This window comes from Haliotis asinina, chromosome 13 (genome assembly GCF_037392515.1).
Source record: "Haliotis asinina isolate JCU_RB_2024 chromosome 13, JCU_Hal_asi_v2, whole genome shotgun sequence".
In the NCBI taxonomy this organism is placed as follows: Eukaryota; Metazoa; Mollusca; class Gastropoda; order Lepetellida; family Haliotidae; genus Haliotis; species Haliotis asinina.
The window spans coordinates 11,606,950-11,633,590 of record NC_090292.1 but is presented as its reverse complement, the minus strand read 5'-3'; the positions used below and the strand labels follow the sequence as shown (position 1 = coordinate 11,633,590).

General features: G+C 40.4%; 1 protein-coding gene across 2 annotated transcripts in view; it reads left to right on the top strand.

Moving 5' to 3' along the window:
• The window catches only part of LOC137259878 (SCO-spondin-like), a 93,385-nt gene that overhangs the window by 28,627 nt on the left and 38,117 nt on the right, over positions 1 to 26,641 (top strand). The window contains exons 9-25 of one of the 2 annotated variants that reach the window (XM_067797510.1): positions 4,699 to 4,896; positions 5,446 to 5,637; positions 5,746 to 5,919; positions 7,036 to 7,233; positions 8,373 to 8,564; positions 10,166 to 10,354; positions 11,116 to 11,313; positions 12,630 to 12,827; positions 14,898 to 15,089; positions 16,300 to 16,491; positions 17,984 to 18,175; positions 18,603 to 18,794; positions 20,371 to 20,562; positions 20,988 to 21,185; positions 21,424 to 21,615; positions 22,694 to 22,885; positions 25,379 to 25,576. In XM_067797510.1, coding sequence (XP_067653611.1) covers positions 4,699 to 4,896; positions 5,446 to 5,637; positions 5,746 to 5,919; positions 7,036 to 7,233; positions 8,373 to 8,564; positions 10,166 to 10,354; positions 11,116 to 11,313; positions 12,630 to 12,827; positions 14,898 to 15,089; positions 16,300 to 16,491; positions 17,984 to 18,175; positions 18,603 to 18,794; positions 20,371 to 20,562; positions 20,988 to 21,185; positions 21,424 to 21,615; positions 22,694 to 22,885; positions 25,379 to 25,576 — 3,279 coding nt within the window. The remainder of the gene's footprint in view (positions 1 to 4,698; positions 4,897 to 5,445; positions 5,638 to 5,745; positions 5,920 to 7,035; positions 7,234 to 8,372; positions 8,565 to 10,165; positions 10,355 to 11,115; positions 11,314 to 12,629; positions 12,828 to 14,897; positions 15,090 to 16,299; positions 16,492 to 17,983; positions 18,176 to 18,602; positions 18,795 to 20,370; positions 20,563 to 20,987; positions 21,186 to 21,423; positions 21,616 to 22,693; positions 22,886 to 25,378; positions 25,577 to 26,641) is intronic. The other variant, XM_067797511.1, reaches the window with a different exon arrangement.

Here is a 26,641-nt window from a genome sequence, read left to right as displayed (position 1 = left end):
CATAGTACTTCTAGAAACATGTTAACATAGTACTTCTAGAAACATGTTAATATAGTACCTCTAGAAACATGTTAACATAGTACTTCTAGAAACATATTAACATAGTACTTCTAGAAACATGTTAACATAGTACCGCTAGAAACATGTTAACATAGTACTTCTAGAAACATGTTAACATAGTACCTCTAGAAACATGTTAATGTAGAACCTCTAGAAACATGTTAACATAGTACTTCTAGAAACATGTTAACATAGTACCTCTAGAAACATGTTAATGTAGAACCTCTAGAAACATGTTAACATAGTACCTCTAGAAACATGTTAACATAGTACCTCTAGAAACATGTTAATATAGTACTTCTTGAAACATGTTAACATAGTACTTCTAGAAACATGTTAACATAGTACCTCTAGAAACATGTTAACATAGTACTTCTAGAAACATGTTAACATAGTACCTCTAGAAACATGTTAACATAGTACTTCTAGAAACATGTTAACATAGTACCTCTAGAAACATGTTAACATAGTACTTCTAGAAAGATGTTAATATAGTACTTCTAGAAACATGTTAACATAGTACTTCTAGAAACATGTTAATATAGTACCTCTAGAAACATGTTAACATAGTACTTCTAGAAACATGTTAACATAGTACTTCTAGAAACATGTTGACATAGTACCTCTAGAAACATGTTAACATAGTACTTTTAGAAACATGTTAACATAGTACTTCTAGAAACATGTTAACATAGTACCTCTAGAAACATGTTAACATGGTACTTCTAGAAACATGTTAACATAGTACCTCTAGAAACATGTTAACATGGTACTTCTAGAGACATGTTAACATAGTACTTCTAGAAACATGTTAACATAGTACCTCTAGAAACATGTTAACATAGTACTTCTAGAAACATGTTAACATAGTACTTCTAGAAACATGTTAACATAGTACCTCTAGAAACATGCTAACATCGTACTTCTAGAAACATGTTAATATAGTACTTCTAGAAACATGTTAACATAGTACTTCTAGAAACATGTTAATATAGTACCTCTAGAAACATGTTAACATAGTACTTCTAGAAACATGTTAACATAGTACTTCTAGAAACATGTTGACATAGTACCTCTAGAAACATGTTAACATAGTACTTCTAGAAACATGTTAACATAGTACTTCTAGAAACATGTTAACATAGTACTTCTAGAAACATGTTAATATAGTACCTCTAGAAACATGTTAACATAGTACCTCTAGAAACATGTTAACATAGTACCTCTAGAAACATGTTAATATGGTACTTCTAGAAACATGTTGACATAGTACCTCTAGAAACATGTTAACATAGTACTTCTAGAAACATGCTGACATAGTACCTCTAGAAACATGTCAACACGGTACTTCTAGAAACATGTTAACATAGTACTTCTAGAAACATGTTAACATAGTACTTCTAGAAACATGTTAACATAGTACTTCTAGAAACATGTTGACATAGTACTTCTAGAAAATGTTAACATAGTACTTCTAGAAACATGTTAACATAGTACTTCTAGAAACATGTTAATATAGTACCTCTAGAAACATGTTAACATAGTACTTCTAGAAACATATTAACATAGTACTTCTAGAAACATGTTAACATAGTACCGCTAGAAACATGTTAACATAGTACTTCTAGAAACATGTTAACATAGTACCTCTAGAAACATGTTAACATAGTACTTCTAGAAACATGTTAACATAGTACCTCTAGAAACATGTTAATGTAGAACCTCTAGAAACATGTTAACATAGTACCTCTAGAAACATGTTAACATAGTACCTCTAGAAACATGTTAATATAGTACTTCTTGAAACATGTTAACATAGTACTTCTAGAAACATGTTAACATAGTACCTCTAGAAACATGTTAACATAGTACTTCTAGAAACATGTTAACATAGTACCTCTAGAAACATGTTAACATAGTACTTCTAGAAACATGTTAACATAGTACCTCTAGAAACATGTTAACATAGTACTTCTAGAAAGATGTTAATATAGTACCTCTAGAAACATGTTAACATGGTACTTCTAGAAACATGTTAACATAGTACCTCTAGAAACATGTTAACATAGTACCTCTAGAAACATGTTAACATAGTACCTCTAGAAACATGTTAACATAGTACCTCTAGAAACATGTTAACATAGTACAAATGTGTTAACATAATCTACAAACACTTCAGCATAGCGTATCTACAAACATGTTTGCATAGTTCCTCAACAGGCATGCTAAAAAATTCCTTGTACAAACATGTTAACAGTCAGTCATCAACATATTAACCCCGTCCCTCCACAAACACGTTAACATAGTTAACATAGTACCTCTAGAAACACATGTTCGCATGGCCCTTCAGCTTACATGTTAGTATAGTCCCTCTACAAATATGTTTGTCGGGGTTTGCTACACATGGAAGCACAGAATATGTGTTTTACGAGATTGTCACAACTAGTGTTGCATAAAGAGCCAAAGAACTGGAGCTTGCTATTATATATGTAGCCAATCATGGTCCACAAATCAGCAATAGAGGATTCGGAGAGAGATCTCTTATCTAGCTCCTGGACAGTGCTGGCAAAGTAGCGCTGTGTGGTTTCTAGCATGCAAAGCAAAGCTGCTTCTCCATAATGTCAAACAATAGTTCACAGGCATAAAAACTCGTTTTCAGGATCATTCTTTGCCATATTTTAACGTATTTTAACACTGGTAGCTCAATGTAGGTCAGTATCATTCAGCCCCAAGCAGTTAAGTGAATTAAAACTCTGTCTTGCTTTCAGACAACACTTTTAAATTCTAGATTTACAAGTTAAGTTGGACGTTAATAACAAACCACCGTAAATATTGGAATCAGCAGATGCAATGTACCCCTCTGATCAATGTAACTTGACACGCCTCCCACGACCGAAAGCTATGATTACATGATGCCTAGGATTGCTAGCATGTCTCAGAGAAAAACCAGGACAATGTGACTCCTTGCTTAACCGGATACCTGTCAGAGGTTTTACCTTATATCTTACAAAAGCATAACTATTTGTATAACTGTACTGCACTACTTTCCAGATGTGTCCCTGGATGCCCAGTTGATGTAACTTGTAAACTGAGCCATCGTGCTATATTCTGTTACAAGCTTTTTCGTTATCTAAAAAGGCAGCAAATACTGTAGAGTTTCACTCAATCGGATACTTTCCATAAGTGCAAAAAGCGTTCATAACTGTCCCATGTTCTTTTCTAAATCCGAATTGGAGTATATCAGGGAAATAAGGATTATTTTCAAGTAATTTAGTTTCTATGCGTTTAAGTAATAGCTGCTCAAAAACGTTTCCAGGACATGACGTAAAAGTAATTCTCCTATAGTTTCGGGGATCGGATTTTCCTTTTCACTTTTACAGATTGGAATGACCATACCAAGTCTACAGTTAAAGCGCACATAGCGAAATTTAATCATTTTGTTAAACAGGTCAAAGAGATGTGTGGTGAGACAATGCCCCCTCCCCGTGGATTATGTCCTCATTTGTAATATTATCTGGGCCTGGATATTTGTTCTTCCAGAGAGATTTAACCCCGTACCTAGTCGTCTGTGAAATCCCTTTCCTGTTCTTCATCAATCAAATAATCATCTAATTCCCTGAGCACTCTGACATATCTTATCTTTAAATTCTTCATAAAACATCAGTGGTGTGTGTGGCTGAGCTAAGTCTGAGTAATATCTACCCCATAGTCTACTTGCACAAGCGACCCATAAAGGTCCGGGGTATAATAGGCCTTCAGCAACCCATGCTTGCCATGAAAGGCGATTATCCTTGTCGTAAGAGGTGACTAACGGGATCGGGTGGTCAGACTCGCTGGATCACTGGATCACTGGATTGTCATATAGCTGGAATATTGCTGAGTGCGGCGTAAAACTAAACTCACAAGATACTCTCACCAAAAATATGTTAACGAGTCCCTCTACAAGCATGATAACAAAGTCCCTTGAACAAACATGTCACAATAGTCCCTCCACAAATATGTTAACCTAGTCCCTCTACAGACATGTTAACATAGAGCCCTCTATGAAGATGTTAAGATGGACCCTTGCACAAACATGCCACAATAGTCCCTCCACAAACATGTTAACCTAGTCCCTCTATAAAAAACTTTAACCTTGTCCCTCTTCAGGCATGTTAACCTGGTCCTCTACAAACATGTTAACCTATTCGTTCTTCAAGCATGTTAACCTGGTCCTCTACAAACATGTTAATCTAACCCATCAACCAACATGTTAACCTGATCCCTCTATAAACATGTTAACCTGGTCCCTCTATAAACATGTTAACCTGGTCCCTCTATAAACATTTAACCTAGTCAATCAACTAAAGTGTTAACCTGGTCCCTCTACAAAACTCGTGTTTTCACCTTGCCTCGTGCCCCTTCTGTGCATGTTAATTCGCGTTTCTGTAGATGCCATGTCCACCCCTAAGCACAAACATGACTTTGTTAACCTAGTCCTTCTATATGAATGTTACCAAAGTAACATGTACAATCATAATTTGTCAACATTTATACAAACATTCTACGGCTGAAGTTTGCCGATGTTGAATGCAAAGGTGATGATATATTCTTATTTTTGCATTTGCAAGGTTATCAAAAACGTATAACGTATTATAGGGACAGTAAACGGGGGCTTTTCGCTGTGGTCTGCATGGACCAACCCATCCTGTGGCATCACCTGTGGATCCACGAACAGTGTCATCAGGTCACGAACCAGAAGCTGTACCAACCCTACCCCAAGAAATGGCGGATTACAGTGCTTTGGTGACGTGGTACAAACCGCTGTTAAGACCTGCAGTTTCACTGCTTGTCAAGGTGAGTGCCTTAAGGACTAATTCAAATGAGGTTATTTTTTTTCTCTTCGTTTGTCCGTTATTGCTAATGATATTAGTATTTTCTGATCGGATTACTCATGCATCTTCTCTGCTTGTTAAGACGAGCCTAGCATTTATACTTTAATATCACACTCCCGTGATAACCGTAGTCTTCCCTATCACCGGTGATTCATCTTAACAATTACGTTACTTGAGGATTGTGGAAAAGTGATAAAAAAGTTGCAAGATCGTTAAATGTGTTTATTTTGCGTTTGTAAAATCCACTCATCGTGCTCACATTATTAAACATTGCAGGACCTAATCTTCCATCTGTGTGTCATTATGAAGGAGTGCCAGTTATGATTGATTGATTGATTGATTGATTGATTGATTGATTGATTGATTGATTGATTGATTGATTGATTGATTGATTGATTGATTGATTGATTGATTTTTGTTTGCTTGTTTGTTTTATTTTTTGTGTGGTTTCTTTTTTTTTCGCTTTTGTTTACTTTGCTCTTTTATGATGCAATGTGACTTTCGTCATCAGTGAACGGTGGACTGACAGCCTGGACGCAATGGTCCGATCCTGCATGCGTCATCACTTGTGGACAAAGGTCTGACGTCGTGAGGACACGCACCAGGAGTTGCACCAATCCTGCCCCCAGCAATGGAGGACGTGACTGCACGGGTTCTCGGGTAGAAACTAGGCAGAAAACGTGTTTCTTCTCCCCTTGTGTAGGTACGGAATTGATGTCTGTGTACATTGTCAACAGTGAGCGATGCATTGATGTCAATGTATATTGTCAACAGTGAACGATACATTGATGTCAATGTATATTGTCTACAGTGAACGGCGGCTTGACGCCATGGACCGAGTGGAGCGGACCCCCATGCGACTCTACCTGTGAACCCCAGGACGACATCGTCAGGACTCGTACAAGAAGCTGTACCAATCCTGTCCCCAGTAATGGCGGACTGAACTGTACCGGTCCTTTCGTAGAAGTCAAAGCTTCTTGTGTCGGTATGTTGAGTTAGAGAGTATGAAGGATGTAATTCCATTTTATGACATGAAATGGGTATGTTGGACGGACAAATCGTCATAGACATAATTGCTATTTTGTGAAACCAATAAAGCAGATACCAAATAGGACAAATTGTATGGATAACAACTTCTTCATTGCGTGATTGCGACGTTTCGGTGCAGATTCTTGCACCGTTGTCAAGCAGGAATGATATCTTTTCTGAGCTGTAGTTTTGGTAGATTATGGGTTGTGCGTTTGATTATCGTGTAAACTGGCCGCTACATATTACAGTATGTGGCGGTGGCCTGTACATGATCAAGTCTGGTCTAGACGATCCCGTGATTACCAGCATCGATCTACACAAGTCAGATACGAGTTCATTGTTATATCTTTTTTTTTTCTTTTTGTTCATGACCTACGTTCAACCGATTCGGAGATCGCTTCTTAAACTGAGAGACCCTGACAAATTAGGGATTCGAACCAGTACGAAATCTATTTCACAATTAAAAGCAGTAGGGAAAAATCCTAAAGGGCGGATGACTGTGGGAACTGTTCTTTTTCCCCTTATATCTCGCTTGTAACAACAAATCGCTGTAAATTTGGTTGTTTATTTGTATATGCTTTTGCCGAAGTCATATAAACATATACAGATATTGGTGGTTTACAAACATGGACACAAATATAATTACATAGACGAGGTGTATATACATGTTACCATGACAATGAAGAACAAAGAACAACGTAGTAATGATCAGGAAACTGGACTGTCCTCAATCTCGTTTGGGTGATGCATTTGCCAGTGACTTTGATAATCGTCTTCATTCTTCCAGTCACACACAAACCGTTGATGGTCTATTATAACACATTCCAGAACCAGTAAGTAGAGGATTCACCATGTGTACTGTTTACCCAATATACTTGTTCTGAGAAACAAATTATTGCGATGCGTATCGTTTGAAAGGCACGTCTCGATATACCTGTATATGTGTTTGAGGTCGATATAAACAGTTATTAAATAACCTTTAGATCAAACTGTCATAATAAGGACCTCGTGGTTGCCCATACAATTTACAGTTTGGGTGAGTGGATACAGAATTGACTTTGTATGTTTCCAGTACCCGTTAATGGAGGATTCACTCAATGGACTCAGTGGACCAACCCTCCCTGTGGCATCACCTGTGGCTCAGCCAACAGCGTTGTCAGGTCACGAACTAGAAGCTGCACCAATCCAGTCGCCAGTAATGGTGGCCAGCAGTGTACCGGGGATATCATTGAAACCCTGGTCAAGACGTGTGTTTTAGCACCGTGCCCAGGTCAGTTCTTTACTAAACTTAATTGTTTCTAAGAGGCCAGTTATATAAGATTTCCTGTTTCTCGTCATGGAACGCTGAAGGCACGTCAGGATTCCTGCAAGCGGTGGTCAAAAAGAAAAGTATTCACAAGGAATAATTTAGTAAACCTCATACGATAGACAACGTCATGAATCTATCCATGGAGGCGTTCTTCACAAGGTGGGTGTAGCACTGTGGGTGAAATTCTGGAAATAAATAAAGGAACACATGTGTTCTCTTATTCGTCTCCATGAGTAGATCATGCAATCTGCTAATGTTGAAGTGAATAAAGAGTATGTAAGTGAGTTTAGTGTTACGTCCTCAGCAATGTCCCAGTTATATGGAGAGTTTGGGAGGGACAATCCAGTGACCGACAGCATGAGTATCGATCTGCGCAATTGGGAACCAATGCGTCAACCATGTCACAGAGCCTGACCATCCGATGTAGCTGAGTAGATATTGCTGAGTGCGGCGTAAAACTACACGCACTCACTAAACGTTGGTGAGTCAAAAATGAAGCAAGTTTATGGATGGCGCCTTCTAGTTTATTGCACACAAGTTATCACATTTAGCTTGATAACGGTATAAGAAGGTACATCATTTAAGAGTTTTGTTTCATTTAAGAATTTTACCGAAGGTTTGCTTTAGGACAGCCATCCAAGATTTGTTTCAATTCATCTGGACCTCATCACGTTTTCGCGTACCTATTTGACTTCTTGAAACTGAAAATTGTGGAATCCAAATCTGAAAGGGCTGTGGATTTGACCGTGTGTTTTGTTTTAAATTTTACTGTTTTATTTTTACTGTCTTTTTACTTACTTTTTACAAGTGTTGTTTGCTGATTACAATACTTGTCAGACAATATATTTGCGACATAGATTCAGGTGTTGGTCTCAGATTAAGGAAGTATAGATAATGAGTGAGTGAGTGAGTTTGTTTGTAGGCTGTTTTAAGTAATATTCCACAATATCACGGCATGGAACACCAGGAATGGGCTTCACACATTGTACCCATGTGGGGAAACGACCCTGTCTCCCTGGATACCTCACTATCCATAGGAAACGAGTAATAATATAAATCATATGATTCAGATAACAATTAACTTTTTCTAATCTGCATAGTCAACGGTGGTCTGACCCTCTGGACCCAGTGGACCAATCCACCTTGTGGCATCACCTGCGGAAACAGGACTGACGTAACACGTACCCGGACCAGGACGTGCACCAACCCTCCTCCCAGTAATGGCGGACAAAGCTGTGCTGGACCGTTCCTCGATATCGATCTAAGAACCTGCAACTTTGCTGACTGCGTTGGTTAGTTTGCTTGTGTTTTCAGTGCCGCAATGTGGGATGTACATGGCTTAGTCTAGTCCGGTGATTGACATTATGAGCAAGTATTTACAACCACTGGGATATACACAGGCAAATCAGCAAGTTTAATGAGTTTAGTTGTACGACCCTTTGAGCAAATATTCCAGCAATATCACGACAGGGGATAATGGGATTCACAGACTGCACTCATGTGGGAATAAACCCGGGCCTTCGGCCTGACGAGCGAACGGAATGAAAACTAGGAACGATCATTGCTTGCTGATCACCACTTCTAAGCATGACCTTGCACGGCTACCTCCCATTTTCTTCATCATACAATCATTATCAACTGACTCGTAATGATGATAATAATTATTTTCATAATGGGCTAAACTCCATTCACTAGGTGAATAATCCCAGTGGTAGCTATCAAAGCACACTAGAAGCTGATCAATATTACCCCAGATAACCCAAGGTCTCTGTGAGGCGCTAGAAGGTTATTGGTCATATGATGTATCCCAACGAATACCCATTTTGTGCTGGGTGAACAGAGGTCATTGCTTAAGGTGAGATCACATGTGTCACATGTGCTTCGGTGTGGGACAGGACTGATGTCCTGGAAATTCCCAGACGTCAAGCTGCCAAACACGGTTACCCAAAGTCTCTCCGTGCCCAGCGCTACTTGACTTCATCAGTGTGCACAGGACCACACCCACAGCTCCAGATAATTTTTCATGCAATTGGGTATTTACTCCCGTGTCTGTTGATGGATGAGTAATTGCACTTTTGGAGGAGTAGCTAGCATTTTGTATACTCCTACTAGTTGAAAGAATTGAGTACTTTTACACAGAGTTTCGTATCCTTATTGGGTACTTAACTCTACTAAATATATAACTTAAATATACATGCGTCTCATCAGACTAAAACTTTGTCACATTACCATACATTTGGCAGCCATTTCTAAATACTCAACCTAGGAAGTCACGTGACTGTTACTGTAAACCCCGGACAGTGGCTACGGCTATAATAGTATATGCATATATAGGCATCGCCTACCAGTAGCTAATGCTGTTGAAGAGTTTGGGCGCCACGACGAATCATACGCAGGCCAATTTAGTTGAGTAAAATAAGTAACGTATCGTACACATATTTCAAGTGATTCTTATGCGTATTTGTACTCTCAGATTTGTAAGTAATTGATCACACTCGTACAACCCAAGATGGGTTTGCAGAAATTTCATTTTGAAAGGTTTTTTCGCTTGCTTGTTTATAATGTACAGTAGAAAATGGGGAAGAACATTCTTTTGGCAATATCACTATTTCCTAATCATAGACTTCTAAATCACAAAAATACGTTCTGACCAACGATACATGCATTTGAATAGTCACATGGTTCATTTGTTCATTAGAAAAACTTCTGGAAAATCCAGCATTGAGTTATTAGTGGGTTTTCACAATAGACACTTTGATCGGCCTTTGCCCTGCAGATTACCTATAGTAATATGAAACAATCGGTTCGTTCTTAACTTCTTGTGAGTAGCACATGGACGTAGATTAGCGAAAATGAAATCAACTATTCAATAGTTTATGCATGTACTTCACAGTGAACGGTGGCTTCACACTTTGGACGGCGTGGACCAACCCGCCTTGTGGCATCACCTGTGGAAGAAGGACCGAGATCCGAACCCGTATCAGAAGCTGCACTAACCCCGCCCCTAGCAACGGAGGGATACCATGTAGCGGTCCTATCATAGACATTTTGCCAAAGAGCTGTGATTTCTCACCTTGCGTCGGTAAGCGGTATCTGAACATATACTGAAAGAAACAAATAAAGGAGCACAGGCAAGTTAATTATCGTTTAATACCTTCCAGTTATTAACTCTGGAAATAAATATAGCGACACTGCCTAAAGAGTTCCCTTGTTTGTTTCCCTCACTGTATCTATAAGTGTGTTTCCTATAAAACAGTCAGGCACCACCAGTAGTAATCAATGAAAAAATCCTGAAAAAGATTTTTACTAATTTTAAGAAAAGGTTATTTTACATACGTAACCTTACATCCACGCCAAAGTCATTAAAACAGCTCTGGTAGGGAAAAACTATCACAAGGACAATAACAGAATATGTCAAATTGATTTAGCATTAAATCACTTTTTATAACACAAAGGGCATTGGTCATCACCTACGTTTTGAATTGGACTGTGTATTGTCATGCTGCAATAGTATGTTGCAATGCATTGCGATTTGGGTACCCGTACTGCGATACGTATTGCAATATATTGGGAACTTGTTAAGTCAGTGCTCTAAATGTGCACTTCAATCCTATTTTCTTCATTACAAGACCACAAACACATTTGCCTTACCTCACACATAAATGTCGTTTTCTGATTGGCTAAGCGCTCCTCCGTTATTGTCAATGCATCCCTCTTAGAAGCGACGTACATTGCAGTTATTAAATAACCTTTAGATCAAACTGTTATAATATGGATCTCGTGGTTGTCCATACAATTTACAATTTGGTTGACAGTATGCAGAATGGGCTTTGTTGTTTCCAGTCCCCGTTAATGGTGGATTCACCCAATGGACTCAGTGGACCAATCCATCCTGTGGCATCACCTGTGGCTCCACCAACAGCGTTGTCAGGTCACGGTTCAGAAGCTGCACGAACCCTGTTGCTAGTAATGGAGGACAAACGTGCACTGGAAACAGAATTGAAACATTGTCTCGAGCCTGTGTCTTCAGTGCTTGTCAGGGTAAGCAACTGTTGATGTGTGTCACACCGTATCTTCGCTAAATTTATTTATTTATTTATTTATTTATTTATTTATTTATTTATTTATTTATTTATTTATTTATTTATTTATTTATTTATTTATTTATTTATTTATTTATCTATTTATTTATTTATTCGTTCGTTCGTGTTTTGTTTATTTGCGTATCATTTATTCCTTCATTCAAGCTAATCCATAAACCTACCCATTTTATATATTTAATTCCAAATTGCAACACAATATACGTAATTCCAATTTGCAACACAATAGTCGTAATGCCAATTTGCAAACTAGATTTTCCGATTCATTTGATTGTCTGGTTTGTCTGCCAAATCCCCAACAATAGGGAAATGACAGGAATATGAGGACTTGTTTGACCCTTTTAAGAAATATATATCACATTACAAAACTCATTAGCAGTGTTACATTGTAAAGCTAGATATTAATGGTAATGACACAATAAAAATTGATTGATTAATAAAAAGTGTTAAATATTAAATGTCGTTAACCATTTCAAGAGAGAACAAGCACACAAAACTTACAACTTTTGCCTACACGAAATATGTACGAATTTTGAGAATGACTCGAAGAAATTCTCGCTAAATTTGTATCGTTCCCCATGGGTCACTCCACACCGGTCGAGGTAGCTATGCCTTAAATTCACCACCCGACAAAATAATTTACCAGTCCGAAATTTCAATATGGACAAATGTCGCATTATCTAGCTGCTCATGTGATGAACATGTTAATCTTTCGTGAGTATTATAAGTTATAAGATGCTTCAGTGAAAGATCAAAGGTGTCACTGTGCCATTCTAGTCTACCCCCTCGTAATCGAACACTTTTGTATTACGTCATAATGTAACCGACGTCATGGTGCTTGTCAGTTGCCATCGCCTCGTACAGCCTGCTACAGTAAACTACTCCATTGTATCCCGTTTCCTGGTTTGCAGTTTGCCTCACTCAACCAACATCACTGGTGGAAACATACGTTTATGTTTTTCGACTGATTAAATTACTCATAGTCAGACTCACAATTTTAAAACGAAACGGTAACATTGGCAATGTTTACATTCCCACAATGCAGTCGTGGAATGTCGCTTGACTAGTCAGCTTTATCTGGGATTTACTGATCTAAACTTACTTTGGTAGCAGAAGTGCGATGTTTCTATTGCCCCATAAGGTTTAAGTTGATCACAGACATAATTAAATTTACTGGCCCGACTGGATTTTTAGTACTCACGGGCATGCGGGCCAGTAGCTACTTTGCTCACACGTCTTTATGTTCTTTGTTGACAGCCCCAGTGGACGGTGGACTGACCCTGTGGACACAATGGACTAACCCAGGGTGTGGCTTCACCTGTGGTGTCGGATCTCCGGTCATTAGGACACGTCTCAGGACCTGTACCAGTCCTGCGCCAGCCAATGGTGGCCAGTCCTGCACTGGACCATTCGTTCAAACTTTGTCCCAGACATGTTCATTCCAACCCTGTGCTGGTAAGACATAAAAGATAAAATGAATGTGAAAAATTTGAATATTAATTGAGTGAGTTTAGTATTAGGCCGCTTTTAGAAATGTTCCAGAAGTATCACGGCGGACACCAGAAATGGGTTGAAGATAAATTGGGCCAAAGATATACTCAACAGAGTTTTCAAAAGTGTAAAAATGCGTGATTGTGTAATGTCATATTTTAAGACAGGGGCAGTAAGCATTCAAGAAAGTTCGCAGAATTTCTCAAGGGAACATTCAAACATTGATAACCTTAACACTAACGACCTTTGCGCTCAGGCAGAAAGTAGAGGAGAGCGGCACATTAAGTTCCTCAAATTGCAAACGCATTCCACGATTTCTTGTCAGCAAAACGCTATAGCGCGAGTGAGTGAGTTTAGTTTTACGCCGCACTCAGCAATATTCCAACTATATGACGGCACAACGTCATTTACTGAGTTTGACTTATTCATTTATTTCACATACTCTCTCTGAACTGATACTTATAGTTTGTTAGGAACAACTGCTAAAAGGAGGTAATCTTGTAGTTTCAAACTATATCCGAAGCTAAATATTATCCTGCTTAGCTTGTCCGTGATGCTACCCGTGAAGATCCCTGTTTAGAATTGATCTTCATGAACCCATTATTGTTGGAAGAGACAACTTACGAGAGCGAGTGGTCAGGCTCGTTGACTTGGTTGACCTATATCATCGGTTCCCAACTGCGTAGATCTATGCTCAAGTTGTTGATCACTGGATTGTCTGGTCCGGATTTGATTGTTTACAGAATGCCACCACATAATTGGAATAGCGTAAAACTAAACTCACACACTCACTTGTATTTGATGCCTGGGTGTATGTGTTGCAAGTCGGGTTATAGGCAACTAATCTTGTCAATGTCTGTAGCCATCAATGCTTGAGACAGAGTCAACAGAAACTATGAACTAAGCTACATGTATGCTCTTCTAGAAAAGTAGGGAAACTTCATTTTTAAATTGCGATTGATAAAATTGGGAGATGCATAGGAGTCAATCAATATGATAACAATAGTTGTTTTGAGAGAGCATCACTACTGGCACTTCCTTATGACAATCGTTGTTTTGAGAGAGCATCACTACTGGCACTTCCGTATGACCATAGTTGTTTTGAGAGAGCATCACTACTGGCACTTCCTTATGACCATAGTTGTTTTGAGAGAGCATCACTACTGGCACTTCCTTATGACCATAGTTGTTTTGAGAGAGCATCACTACTGTCACTTCCGTATGACCATAGTTGTTTTGAGAGGGCATCACTACTGGCACTTCCGTATGACCATAGTTGTTTTGAGAGAGCATCACTACTGGCACTTCCGTATGACCATAGTTGTTTTGAGAGAGCATCACTACTGGCACTTCCTTATGACCATAGTTGTTTTGAGAGAGCATCACCACTGGCACTTCCTTATGACCATAGTTGTTTTGAGAGAGCATCACTACTGGCACTTCCGTATGACCATAGTTGTTTTGAGAGAGCATCACTACTGGCACTTCCGTATGACCATAGTTGTTTTGAGAGAGCATCACTACTGGCACTTCCTTATGACCATAGTTGTTTTGCACAGCAATCATCCTTGAAAGATGATTGGTGAGTGATGTGAAATTTTCATGAGAGCGCTTTTTGTCATTTTCATACAAAAATTGACCATAAACAAACGCTAAGAACTGTGTAATGAATGACAAAAAGACTGACAAAAATAATGATGCACAGTGATTTAGCAACCTACTTGAAAACCGCCAAACATGCACGTGGAAGGGACTGCTGGTTTGTGCTGGTGCATTCCATGCATTGTGTTTAGTGATGGGAATTAAGAGAAATGGGAACGCGTTTGTAAAATATCCGTCCTTATAGTTCCTATCCGAATGGAAAATTCAGGTTGACCAGTGTTTTCGGAGAATACATACTCATAGAAATAAACAAGGGAACGCATGAAAGTAGAAGTGTTCCTGTATCCTTTTCCAGATTTCTTCACAAGGCATGTGTAGCTCTGTGGGTGTGATCATGGGCATATATAAAGAAGCACTTCGATCCTTTTACAGTGACTGGTGGATTCACCCAATGGACGCAGTGGACCAACCCATCCTGTGGCATCACCTGTGGCTCCACCAACAGCGTTGTCAGGTCACGGTTCAGAAGCTGCACGAATCCTGTTGCCAGTAATGGTGGCCAATCCTGCACTGGCGACAGAGTCCAGACGTTGATTCAGACCTGTGTCTTTACTCCCTGTCCAGGTGAGGGAACGTCTTCCATGGTGATTATTGTGTATCGTTACTCGTGTGTTTCTTACTCGTGTCTCTTCCCCACTATGTACAGTGGTTAGAACTTGTGTTACGGTTTACACATTGCAGTTACAAAAGGTAAAAGAATCCGCAATGAACCAGCAAAATACAACACAGACAAATCTCAAATATTTAATAATATATTGAGCAAATAATGAACCTGTTACAAGACTCGTAATGCAGATTTCTAGAACAATGCAACTGAATCACAAGTCTGTGTTAATGGGTCATAAATATAACATCAACTCGCAGTTAGATCACATGAACTAACCGAAGGTAGTTTACAAAGTCACAGGTCATGCACGAAGCGTCAGTCTTCTAGGTCAGATGATTTGACTGACAGACGATGTCGGTAGGCATAGGCACTTAACTCATGTGTAATCCCGAGTGTAAGCCCGTGAGTTTCAATACAACCAGCCTTTATATATATGACACATAGTCGAGAAAACACTAGCAACGTGTCTCTCTCTCGCCATTCACTTAGAACTTTCTCGAACAGGATGCCGTCAACAATACTATTGTGACTGAACATATATCATGATAAAGTGACCCACAATCCACACTGTAATGATAATAATAATAATCTTAGTCAATGATATTACACGTTGCAGAAGATCATGTTAGAACTGATCTTCATAATAATAATAACTTCATAACGGGATCGGGTGATCAGGCTCGCTGACTCGTCATCGTACCCCATACAATCCATATTCATGTTGATTACTTGACTGTCTGGCCCAGACTGGATTATTTACAGACCACAGCCATATAGTTGTGTACTGGTGAGTGCGGAATTAAATAGCAAACAATAGACTTGGGTTAGAATGCCTGCCATCTCTGCCTACCGTGAGTTTTTCACGGCTAACCTAGCATGAGCTTCGATTTACTGATATGGGGTGAGACGACATATGTCATCTGACATGTGTCAGCGTGGCCACCCGAAGTCTTCTTTCGCGGCAAACAAGGGGAACTAAGGATGAATTCTAACCAGTATCTTCACGGGTCGACCCAATCGATGTGATGTGAATAAAAATTAGTGTTATCTCATTTGTAATTAAAGATTACAGACGGAAATTCTAAAGTACTCTAAAGAAGTACCATAGACGTACCTTACCTGAAATTCCTCGTCAATAAGGTACTGATTCTTTTTTCATGGCATCAGTGAACGGCGGTCTGACACAGTGGACCCTGTGGAGCAATCCACCGTGCGGTATATTTTGTGGAACAAGAACCGATATCCTGCGGACACGAAGCAGAACCTGTAGCAACCCTGCCCCCAGCAATGGCGGACTCGCGTGTAACGGACCTTTTGTGGAGACTGCACAGAATACATGTGTTTTCGGTCCTTGTGTTGGTAAGTTCAACGCTTGGAACAATTTTGAACCATATACATGGTATAATGAACGCAATGAATTATCCGGGTTTGTTGTTCACTTTATTCTTTGAATACAACGTTTCAGGGCTTGTTCTGGTAAAACTAATGAACATTCTAAGATGTTTCGGTGAAATATCAAATGTGCCGACAGTACTTTATCAGACGATAATGTACACCTTTTGCGTTACGTCACAATGCCTTGGCGTCACTGAGCCATTCCAGCCAGCCCCCTCGTAATCGAACACTTTTGCAGTTCGTCATAATGTAACCTGCGCCACGCTGCATGTCAGCTGTCATCGCCTCGTACAGCCTCCTACAGTAAGCTGCGCTGTTTCTTGCATCCCGTTTCTTGATTTGAGGTGTTTTAGTCAGCTAAAATCGCTAGTGGACACATTAAAATGTTTCAGTTCGACACGCAAAAGTCCACGTGTTCTGACGATACTGACGATAAGGCGAACGTGTGCTTTATTACACTATGCAAGGTGATAGAGCGAACTGTATATTCTAAATAACTGTTATCTGTGCCCGTGGCGTGACAATGATTATGACGTCACAATACATGTAGAGGTCTATGGACACAGACTGATATGTATTTTCCTTGATGGTGGGATCAGAACAAGTCCTGAAACGTGTTTTCAAAGACTAAAAAGAGGATGAAGCCCAGAAACTCCCCTATGTTCACCAAATATCATCTCCTAAAATGACAGTCAAACATCTAATTATACATCCGTGTATTGAATGACTTGAGGCACTTCTTTGCGTCAACATATTTATGTCTGGTTTAAAATTTCGCCAAAGAGGCTTGTACCATTTGGTCTTTCGTTTTCGAGAAAATAGAGAAACAGTTGTAACTGTTTCATTCTTCAGTCATTCAAATTACTAATGAGGCCAACTAATTACTAATGAGGCCAACTAATTGTAAATGAGGCCAACTAATTGTAAATGAGGCCAACTAATTACTAATGAGGCCAACTAATTGTAAATGAGGCCAACTAATTACTAATGAGGCCAACGTGCTATATGAACATTGAGTGAATTAGACTTGAGTGAGATTTCATTTGCCGATGTGTTCATTTGCGAACAGCTGCAAAACGATTGATCCTTACATCAGAAGCAGTATTGTTTGTTCTTGTGGAACTGATTTCAATCACGTGTTGTACGTAAAATAATAGTAAAGAGCGTTCCAAATGGACATAGATCTATGGGGTTCGCTTGAAATAATGTTTTGCCGGTTTTGGAATAAATTATCTAGTAGCTTATCTTAGAGCTGGTAGGTAGTACTCCTGAGAGACATGCATCATGTACATTTAGAGAAGTGTAGTGTGATATAGTGCCTTTAAGGTCTTTGCGTGAAGATTTTGAAAGACAAAAATGGCAATATTGACTATTGAAAAGCTGTCGTGATCTCTTTTGTCATACGTATACATTCATGAATATGGAACTGAGTAACGCACACCTGACACCCCTACAGTGAATGGAGGATTCACCCAATGGACGCAGTGGACCAACCCATCCTGTGGCATCACCTGTGGCTCCACCAACAGCGTTGTCAGGTCACGAACCAGACGTTGTACCAACCCAGCGCCAAGTAATGGAGGACAACAGTGCTTTGGGAGCACAGTCGAAACACTCACGAGGACATGTGTGTTCAATGCCTGTCCGGGTAGGTGCTTCTCATGGCTTCAGATCACGCCAGTTCTCAATTGTGTCTGTGTTTTGTAAGTTACACAGAGTCTGCAGGATTGCTTATAGTTCTTGGAGTGTGTGTACTGTTTGGAATTCAGTCACGTGAACGTAACCTTCTAGCGACTCAGAGGTGTATCCTGGGTAATAAATTTGTGTGTTAGCACTTTGAGTTTGCACAAGTGCGTGGAAACAGGTGCTGCTTTAATTACCATTATTGTTATAATCATTATTATTACTCAGGAGTCCCATCTGAAGCTCGAACACAATTAAGGGCAAAAGAACCTGTGGTCGGTATATCGTGTTGCAGCATTTCAGTGAGAGTCAACCCCACCCCCTCCCACCTCAACCTACCATTTTCAAAATGAGCAAAATATGATTAATTTCTGGGTATTTGTGTATGACAGTGAACGGTGGCTTCACACTCTGGACTCAGTGGACAACTCCATCTTGCGGTATCACGTGTGGACTACGCACTGACGTGACGCGGACGAGAACCAGGAGCTGCACCAACCCCGCCCCCAGCAATGGCGGGCAAACCTGTGTCGGTTCTATACTGGATTCCCTTCCGGTCACCTGTTCATTTTCTCCCTGTCCAGGTAATGGCTCGTTTCTTGTACACATAATATGTACGTATCCCCCATTTTGTTTTGTTTTTCTTTTTCTTTTTTATTATTTTTTTTTGTTTGTTTGTTTGTTTCGTTTCGTTTTGTTTTGTTTCAGTATTTTCCTTTTTCATTTTTCATGTCCTATCATGAAAACACCCAGGAATTACGGGATGGGTACAAAAACCTTTTCCAGTACATTACGGTAATGTACGGATATATCGAACTACAGCTATATCGAACACGCTTGTACTACTTGGAGGACATGTCAAAGTGATTTTTTCTAACTCTCATTTGCTGCAGTATTTTTTCTAAATATGCGTAATGAAAAAAGGTTGTAAGTTACTACAAAGTTTACTTTGACTTCGCTTTAAGCGTAGTTTACTGTAGATAAGAATGTATTCTTATAATCAGGATGCTTCAAGGCATAGTATTTGTACAAACCATATTATTACATCGAGCTGCGATTGCAACGGACTAAAACTAATGGTCCCTTCGAGGTCTTCGAGTTCGTTTGAACCGTAGTTTACTGTGAAACACAGTGGAATCCTTTAACTATTGATAGCCGGCAGCCATAGGCAACTGCATGGAGTATCAGTCTCAGGTGTCAAGGTAGCCTCCTCTGTCATTCAACCCTGCTTTGTTACCAAGGACCTTAGTGTGTACATAGACTCTAACCTCTCACTAGAGGCCCATATCAACTGTCTACGTAATGTCTACCATCACCACCTCATAAACTCAATCCGCTGATACATCACCACAGACTGTGCCCATGCCTTAGTGAGATCTTTTGTCCATTCTAGACTTGACCATTGTAATAGCCTCCATGCTGGATTCAACTCTGTGCAATTACAGAAACCCCAAACAATTCAAAATGCTGATACCTGTTAAGTACCGTGTGAACTTCAAAATATTGTGTCTTGTATATAAATGTCTCTACGGCCAAGCTCCGGAGTACCTATCCGAACTTCTTACACAGTACACCCCTGCACGATGCCTCAGATCCCAGGATCAACATTTACTTACAGTCCCAAAAGTCAAACTTGTCTCCTATGGTCAGAGGTCCTTTACCTACACCGCTGCATTCATTTGGAATTCACTGCCTGCTGATATATCAAGTGTGCCGAATCACTGAACTCTTTCAAGTCCCATCTGAAAACCCAAACTTCTCCTTAGCCTTCTCTTAGATTTTTCTTCCTTTTCGTAATTCTAACTATTAGTAACGTAATGTATGTGTAATGTAATGTAACATACATTCACCTTTCTTGAGCGAGCATACAGATACAGGCGCAGTTACAAATACCCACTATTATTATTATTATTATATCCGACATTAGTACGCCTCAAGTGAAAGAGTTTATACAAGTTATGTTGTTATAAGATGTTTTCGGTGCCGGGGGGGGGGGGGGGGGGGCTTATGGTTATAGCGTTCGTTCATATTCATATTCATGTTCATATTCATATTCCCAAAGCTGATGATATGTTGCTAAAACCAGCGCAAAACTAAAATCATTCGCTCAGCATTCATGTCACAAAAATACATTCTGTAATTTCACGGTTTGTTTAACAGTGGACGGTGGCCTGACACAATGGACACAGTGGACAACTGCTACATGTGGCATCACGTGTGGAACAAGAACTGATGTTGTACGGACCCGCACCAGGAGCTGCACCAACCCTCCACCCAGCAATGGAGGACAAGACTGTACTGGAACGTTGATCGAGAACCAGCCAATCACGTGTGTTTTCCCTGCCTGTAACAGTACGTGGATGGTTTATTATACAGCACGAATCTCTAGTAATATTTCAATTATTGAACGTTTTAGAACTTATTTCCTTTTTTTTTCCAAAAAAGGGTCTAACGGTCCAGTAGAAAAAAATTCATCAAATTAGAAAAATGTCCATCAATCCATTCGTGATGAAAGATGTTACCCGGTGAAGGGACAGATGTACATGTATGTCATTTGTGAACCCAGTTGGTTCGATCGATGATGACGATCATATCCACTGGTTTACTTAGTCCACATATAGCTGGAAAATTCCTGAGTGTGTTAGACATTTTTTCCCCATTTTTTGTGGTGTGCGTGCGTTTCCCCATCTGTGGTCGGCAAACATAGATCGTATCTTTGAGGCTTTCTATCAACATTAAGCTGAAACAGTAACATAACCGAAATCACTTATTTCCAGCTCCTATAAATGGGGGATACACCCTGTGGACTCAGTGGACCACCCCTTCCTGCGGCATCACCTGTGGCTCCACCAGCAGCATTGTCAGGTCTCGGTTCAGAAGCTGCACGAGCCCTGTCCCCAGGTTTGGTGGACAGCAATGTTTTGGAGGAACTCTCCAAACGATCCTTCAACCATGTATATTTAATCCTTGCCCAGGTGCGTATCTCTTAGTCGCATTTAAGACCTAGATGTTTGATATTTCTTTTGTTTATGTTTAGTTCTCTTTGTAACTTGTCTTTGAACTAATGAAGTGAAAACGCTATAATCGTGAAAAATATTCGCGTATTTATGCACTTCTAAAACACACAATTTCTTCTCGATGATGTAAGCATTTTTGCTTTCAGACTTATGTTTCTATTGGGTTTATTTGATGACAGTATTTTTATTATGCCAGTGAACGGTGGCCTGACCCTCTGGACCCAGTGGACCAATCCACCTTGTGGCATCACCTGTGGAACCAGGACTGACGTAACACGTACCCGGATCAGAAGCTGTTCCAATCCAGCACCCAGCAACGGCGGGTTGACCTGTTCTGGCAATCTGCTTGAGGTTTTGCCGCAAGCCTGCTCCTTTTCGCAGTGTCCGGGTAAGCCTTATATTTATCTGGATCATATGATAGTGAACCCATGAAAATCCATTCATCCAGAACATGTGATAGTGTACCCGAGAAGATCCATGTGTCTTGATCATAAAACGGTGTACCTGAGAAGATCCATGTATCTGGATCATATGATAGTTCACCTGTGAAGATCTGCCATTTACATCATATGATAGTGTACTCGTGAAGATCCATTTATCCAGATCATGTGATAGTGTACCCGAGAAGGTCCATGTATCTGGATCATAGGATAGTTCACCTGTGAAGATCTGCCATTTACATCATATGATAGTGTACTCGTGAAGATCCATTTATCCAGATCATGTGATAGTGTACCCGAGAAGGTCCATGTATCTGGATCATATGATAGTTCACCAGTGAAGATCTCTCATCTACATCATATGATAGTTCACCAGTGAAGATCTCTCATCTACATCATATGATAGTTCACCCGTGAAGATCATAGCTATGGATGTTATGATGTCTTTCTCTAGATTGTATTGTCCAGACACGATTGTTTCTGTTCAGCTAGGGCCCATTCGGATGGCAAAAGTGTTGTAAGTCCCCATGGTCACTAGCGTGGTTATCTACCTTCATTTGGTTGCGATCTACAGTCCGTGCCTTGACAGTATTAGATGTAATAGGTAATCTGTGTGTGTTAAATAGAAAATCTTAAATTCAAAATAACTAGATTTCAGGCGCAAAGTGTAGGAGATAATTACATATATTATATATATTACATATATTTAACACGACGCACGACGCACGACGTACTCCATAACTTGAACTGATTCAGTCATACATGCAGCCATAAAAACGAATACGCCAAAGTTTATTTTAGGAAAAAGAATATCCCAAACGTAAATCCCCTTTTCGATGCCAGTATCATGACATTTTTGGATCTGAAGCTTCCAATGTTTCGGACAGCCTTTTCACCCAACATCTGGTAACGTTCATAATGTCTGTCACAAATCCTTCTTTTAAATATGCGGTTTCTTTTGTGGGTCAGTATGTGTAGTGAAGAGCATTCTATCTATAACAACAAAGTCTTTCTCATGTGTTGTAGTAAACGGTGGTCTGACGCTGTGGAGTCAATGGACTGATGCACCTTGTGGCATCACTTGCGGAACGAGAACTGATGTTGTACGAACCCGCAGTAGGAGCTGTACCAACCCCCCTCCCAGCAGTGGAGGACAAGACTGTACTGGAAACCTAGTTGAAACTGTGCCACAAACATGTGTTTTCCCTGCTTGCGATTGTAAGTAGGCCATATGACATTCTTGTGTAATGGTTGTGTGATCACGGATAAAGAAAATGAAATAAGTCCGAGTCTTGGTTAGTCCTAAGACTTTGTACAAATAGTCGTCACTGAGTAGAATTCGAGAAAGAGAGAGAGAGGGAGAGGGAGAGAGAGGGAGAGAGAGGTGGAGGGAAGGGGGCAAAGACGGAGAGAGAGGGGGGAGGAAGGGGCAGAGACGGAGAGAGAGAGACAGAGAGAGAGACAGAGAGAGAGGTGGGGTGTTGCAGAGACAGGGAGAGAAAGATAGGAAGGGTGGGAAGAGAGGGACAGAGATAGTGGTGTGGAGGGAGAAAGGGTGGCTAGAGGGGGAAGGACAGAGACAGAGGGTGTGGTGAGAGACAGAAAGAGTGGATAGAGAGACGGAGAGGTTAGGGAGAGAGATACAAAGGGGTGGAGAGAGGGAGGAAGATAGATGCAAAGAGGGTGGGCAGAAACTGTGCCACAAACATGTGTTTTTCCTTCATGTAGCGGTAAATGATAACACAGGTTTAAATAATCTGCCTCCGAAGAGGCTCACAGGGGCTTGTATCGATTTGAAACGGCGTTCGAAAAACATATAGATGTATAGACCCTACCCTAGTACTATATAAAAGGAAAGGGATGTAACGAAGAAACCACCCCCTCCTCGATCAAAGTTACATGTTACCGCGTAAAATATTTTAAGGCCCCATCGAGGCCAACGGATCGAAAGCCAGATGATTTCCCTACAAAACGAGCCATAAATGGTCACAATCGGATCATTATTTCAAAAGTTATACGCTACGAATCATCGAAAACAGCTACCTCCGCAATTTCACGCCAAAATCATGGATCACCAAATACGGCGAAAACTCACCTTTTAACTTCGTTTATTAATTCCAGCCACGTTGACAGCAATCCTACTCACATGTCAGCCATAAGCGACCTTGACATTCAAGTGAACTGAGCAGATCCGCACAAACAGACTCGGGCCACCCGATTGGTTGGAAACAAAATATACAGTGGAAATGGCCAATCGGATGGCCCGAGTCTGTTTGTGCGGATCTGCTCAGTTCACTTGAATGTCAAGGTCGCTTATGGCTGACATGTGAGTAGGATTGCTGTCAACGTGGCTGGAATTAATAAACGAAGTTAAAAGGTGAGTTTTCGCCGTATTTGGTGATCCATGATTTTGGCGTGAAATTGCGGAAGTAGCTGTTTTCGATGATTCGTAGCGTATAACTTTTGAAATAATGATCCGATTGTGACCATTTATGGCTCGTTTTGTAGGGAAATCATCTGGCTTTCGATCCGTTGGCCTCGATGGGGCCTTAAAATATTTTACGCGGTGACAAGTAACTTTGATTGAGGAGGGGGTGGTTTCTTCGTTACATCCCTTTCCTTTTATATAGTACTAGGGTGGGGCTATACATCTATATGTCTTTCGAACGCCGTTTCAAAGCGATACAAGCCCCTGTGAAGAGGCTAACCCTGTGTGGTAGCGCATGCTCCTGAGTGTGGAGCTCTGGCCACAATACATTTGACGTTAAGTAACGGTGGGCGCGAAGAGCCCTTGGGTGGTTTACTGTGTTTGGCAGTTTGACTCCTGAGAGTTTCGAGGACTTGTCCCACACTGAAGCGCATCTGACACACGTGGTCTCACGTTAGGCACGTGAGTTTGGCCTCTGTTCGTCCAGCATAAAATGGGAGCTTGGGTTATGTGAGGTAAAAATGTGTTAGCGTTTTGAGCAAGGAACAAGTGAGTGGAAAAGCGCGTTATAAATGTCCTTTATTACACATGCAAAGGTTTTACGGGCGGCATAAAACCAACTATCTATTTTGTTAGCCTTTAAAACGTAAGTGCCCTTTTGAAATACACCGTTAAAAAGAGAATGTCCGAAATATATACTTTTCTTAAATAGAATCTGTGAAAGGGTTAGTACCTACGGCTCAAAGCTATGGAAAGACTGTTACAACATAATAATGTTTTGCATGTTGGCAATGCACAAAATATGATATATACAATAATTCGGTCCCGCCTGTTCCTATGACATGTTTATGCACAGTTTGGAATGAACCAGATTATAGTGGTGTTCACGCGAATAGTTGTTCTCTGTTGTACTGGTGAACTGATGCTGTAAGGTATTGATACATTCATATCTGATACATATACTAGATAGAAACTGTTTTGTAACCAGAGTCACCTTCTCCAATCAGAATGTCCTTCATTTACCGTATTTCCCATAACAAGCGCCCGGTACTTATTTTAGCGGGTACAATGTGTGAAGTTCACTTCTGGTGTCCCACAGGCACATGTCATCGGTTTCCAATTGCGTAGATCGATGCTCATGTTGTTGGTCACTGGATTGTCTGGTCCAGATTCGATTATTTACAGACCCTCTCCATATAGCTGTAATATTGCTGAGTGCGGCGTAAAACTAAACTCACTCCGGTCAGGTACAAGTTAACTGACTTAAGCGCTCGTGCTTGCAGCGCCTGTAACTGGAGGCTACATGCAATGGAGTCAGTGGACCAATCCTCCCTGTGGCATCACCTGTGGCTCCAGGTTCAACGTCTACAGCTCCCGGTTTAGATTCTGTACAAACCCCTTTCCTAGGTTTGGTGGACCGGCGTGCTCTGGAGAAACGATAGAAACAAGACTGCAACAATGTGTATTAAGTCCTTGTCCAGGTAGGTCTCCGTTAACACAGAAAGACAGGTGAGCAGGAACTAGTACATGTCAGGAACTAGTACATGTATTGAGGATAGATTTTTTAAAAAAATAAAGTAAACTACGTTACGGGGCTTGAATGCAGGAAAGGTTTTCTGAGACAGTAAACTACTGTCGATCACGCTTTTTACAAACTGTCTAATATAAGGAACATTTGTTATCGCATGGATACACGCCTGTTTATGATTAGTGCTAAACGCTTTATTGAAAGTAGAAGTAGAAGCAATAATTTGTTTGTTTCTCCTGACAAATTTATACAGTTTACAGTGGAAGCTGCCCAAACCGGCACCTGTCCAATTCGGCAAGTTGTCAACACTGGCATAAAATATCAGTCCCGTCCGTGACTTGTACACTTATCACCAGCCCTACAATCCGACACATCGTCTAGACCGCATTGTCTCTTCAGTCCCAATGAGACGGCTTCCACTGTAATTTTTAACACTATACCCAAGTCGGGGGCTCAGAGGTTCACATACTATGTGACAGAAAACACATCTTTACTACGTGGGTTAAGGGAAAATGCTTTACCTAAACTATTAGAGGTATACAATTTAAAGCAAAATAACATGAACGTTATGAAAATATAGGAGTAGTATCTGGATACATTTTTGGACACAGTATGTTATGTAAGGAATAAACTCCGAAGACTCTCCAATATTCGAGCGACTGGTCGAGTCCGAAGCCGTTAGGCCGAGGACCCAGCCCCCGCGCGAATATTGGCGAGTCTTCGGAGTTTATTGCGCTTAAACCTAAAATCATACATATTGGCGCCCTAGTTTCGTAACCGTTGCACCCGAACACAGCGATATTAATATTGGCGTCCTTCATCTGGGTAGCACGATATGCACGATACAAAAAAAAAACAACAAAAAAAAACAACAAAAACAAAAAATGACGACGCCTACAGTGCAGTGTGCAACGTATGTACAACTTGACAGCAGATCAGTGGGTTGTGATAACTTGGGAATCGAACCCGCGCAGCAGGCACTATAACCACTAGGCTACCTCACCGCCCATGGACGCAA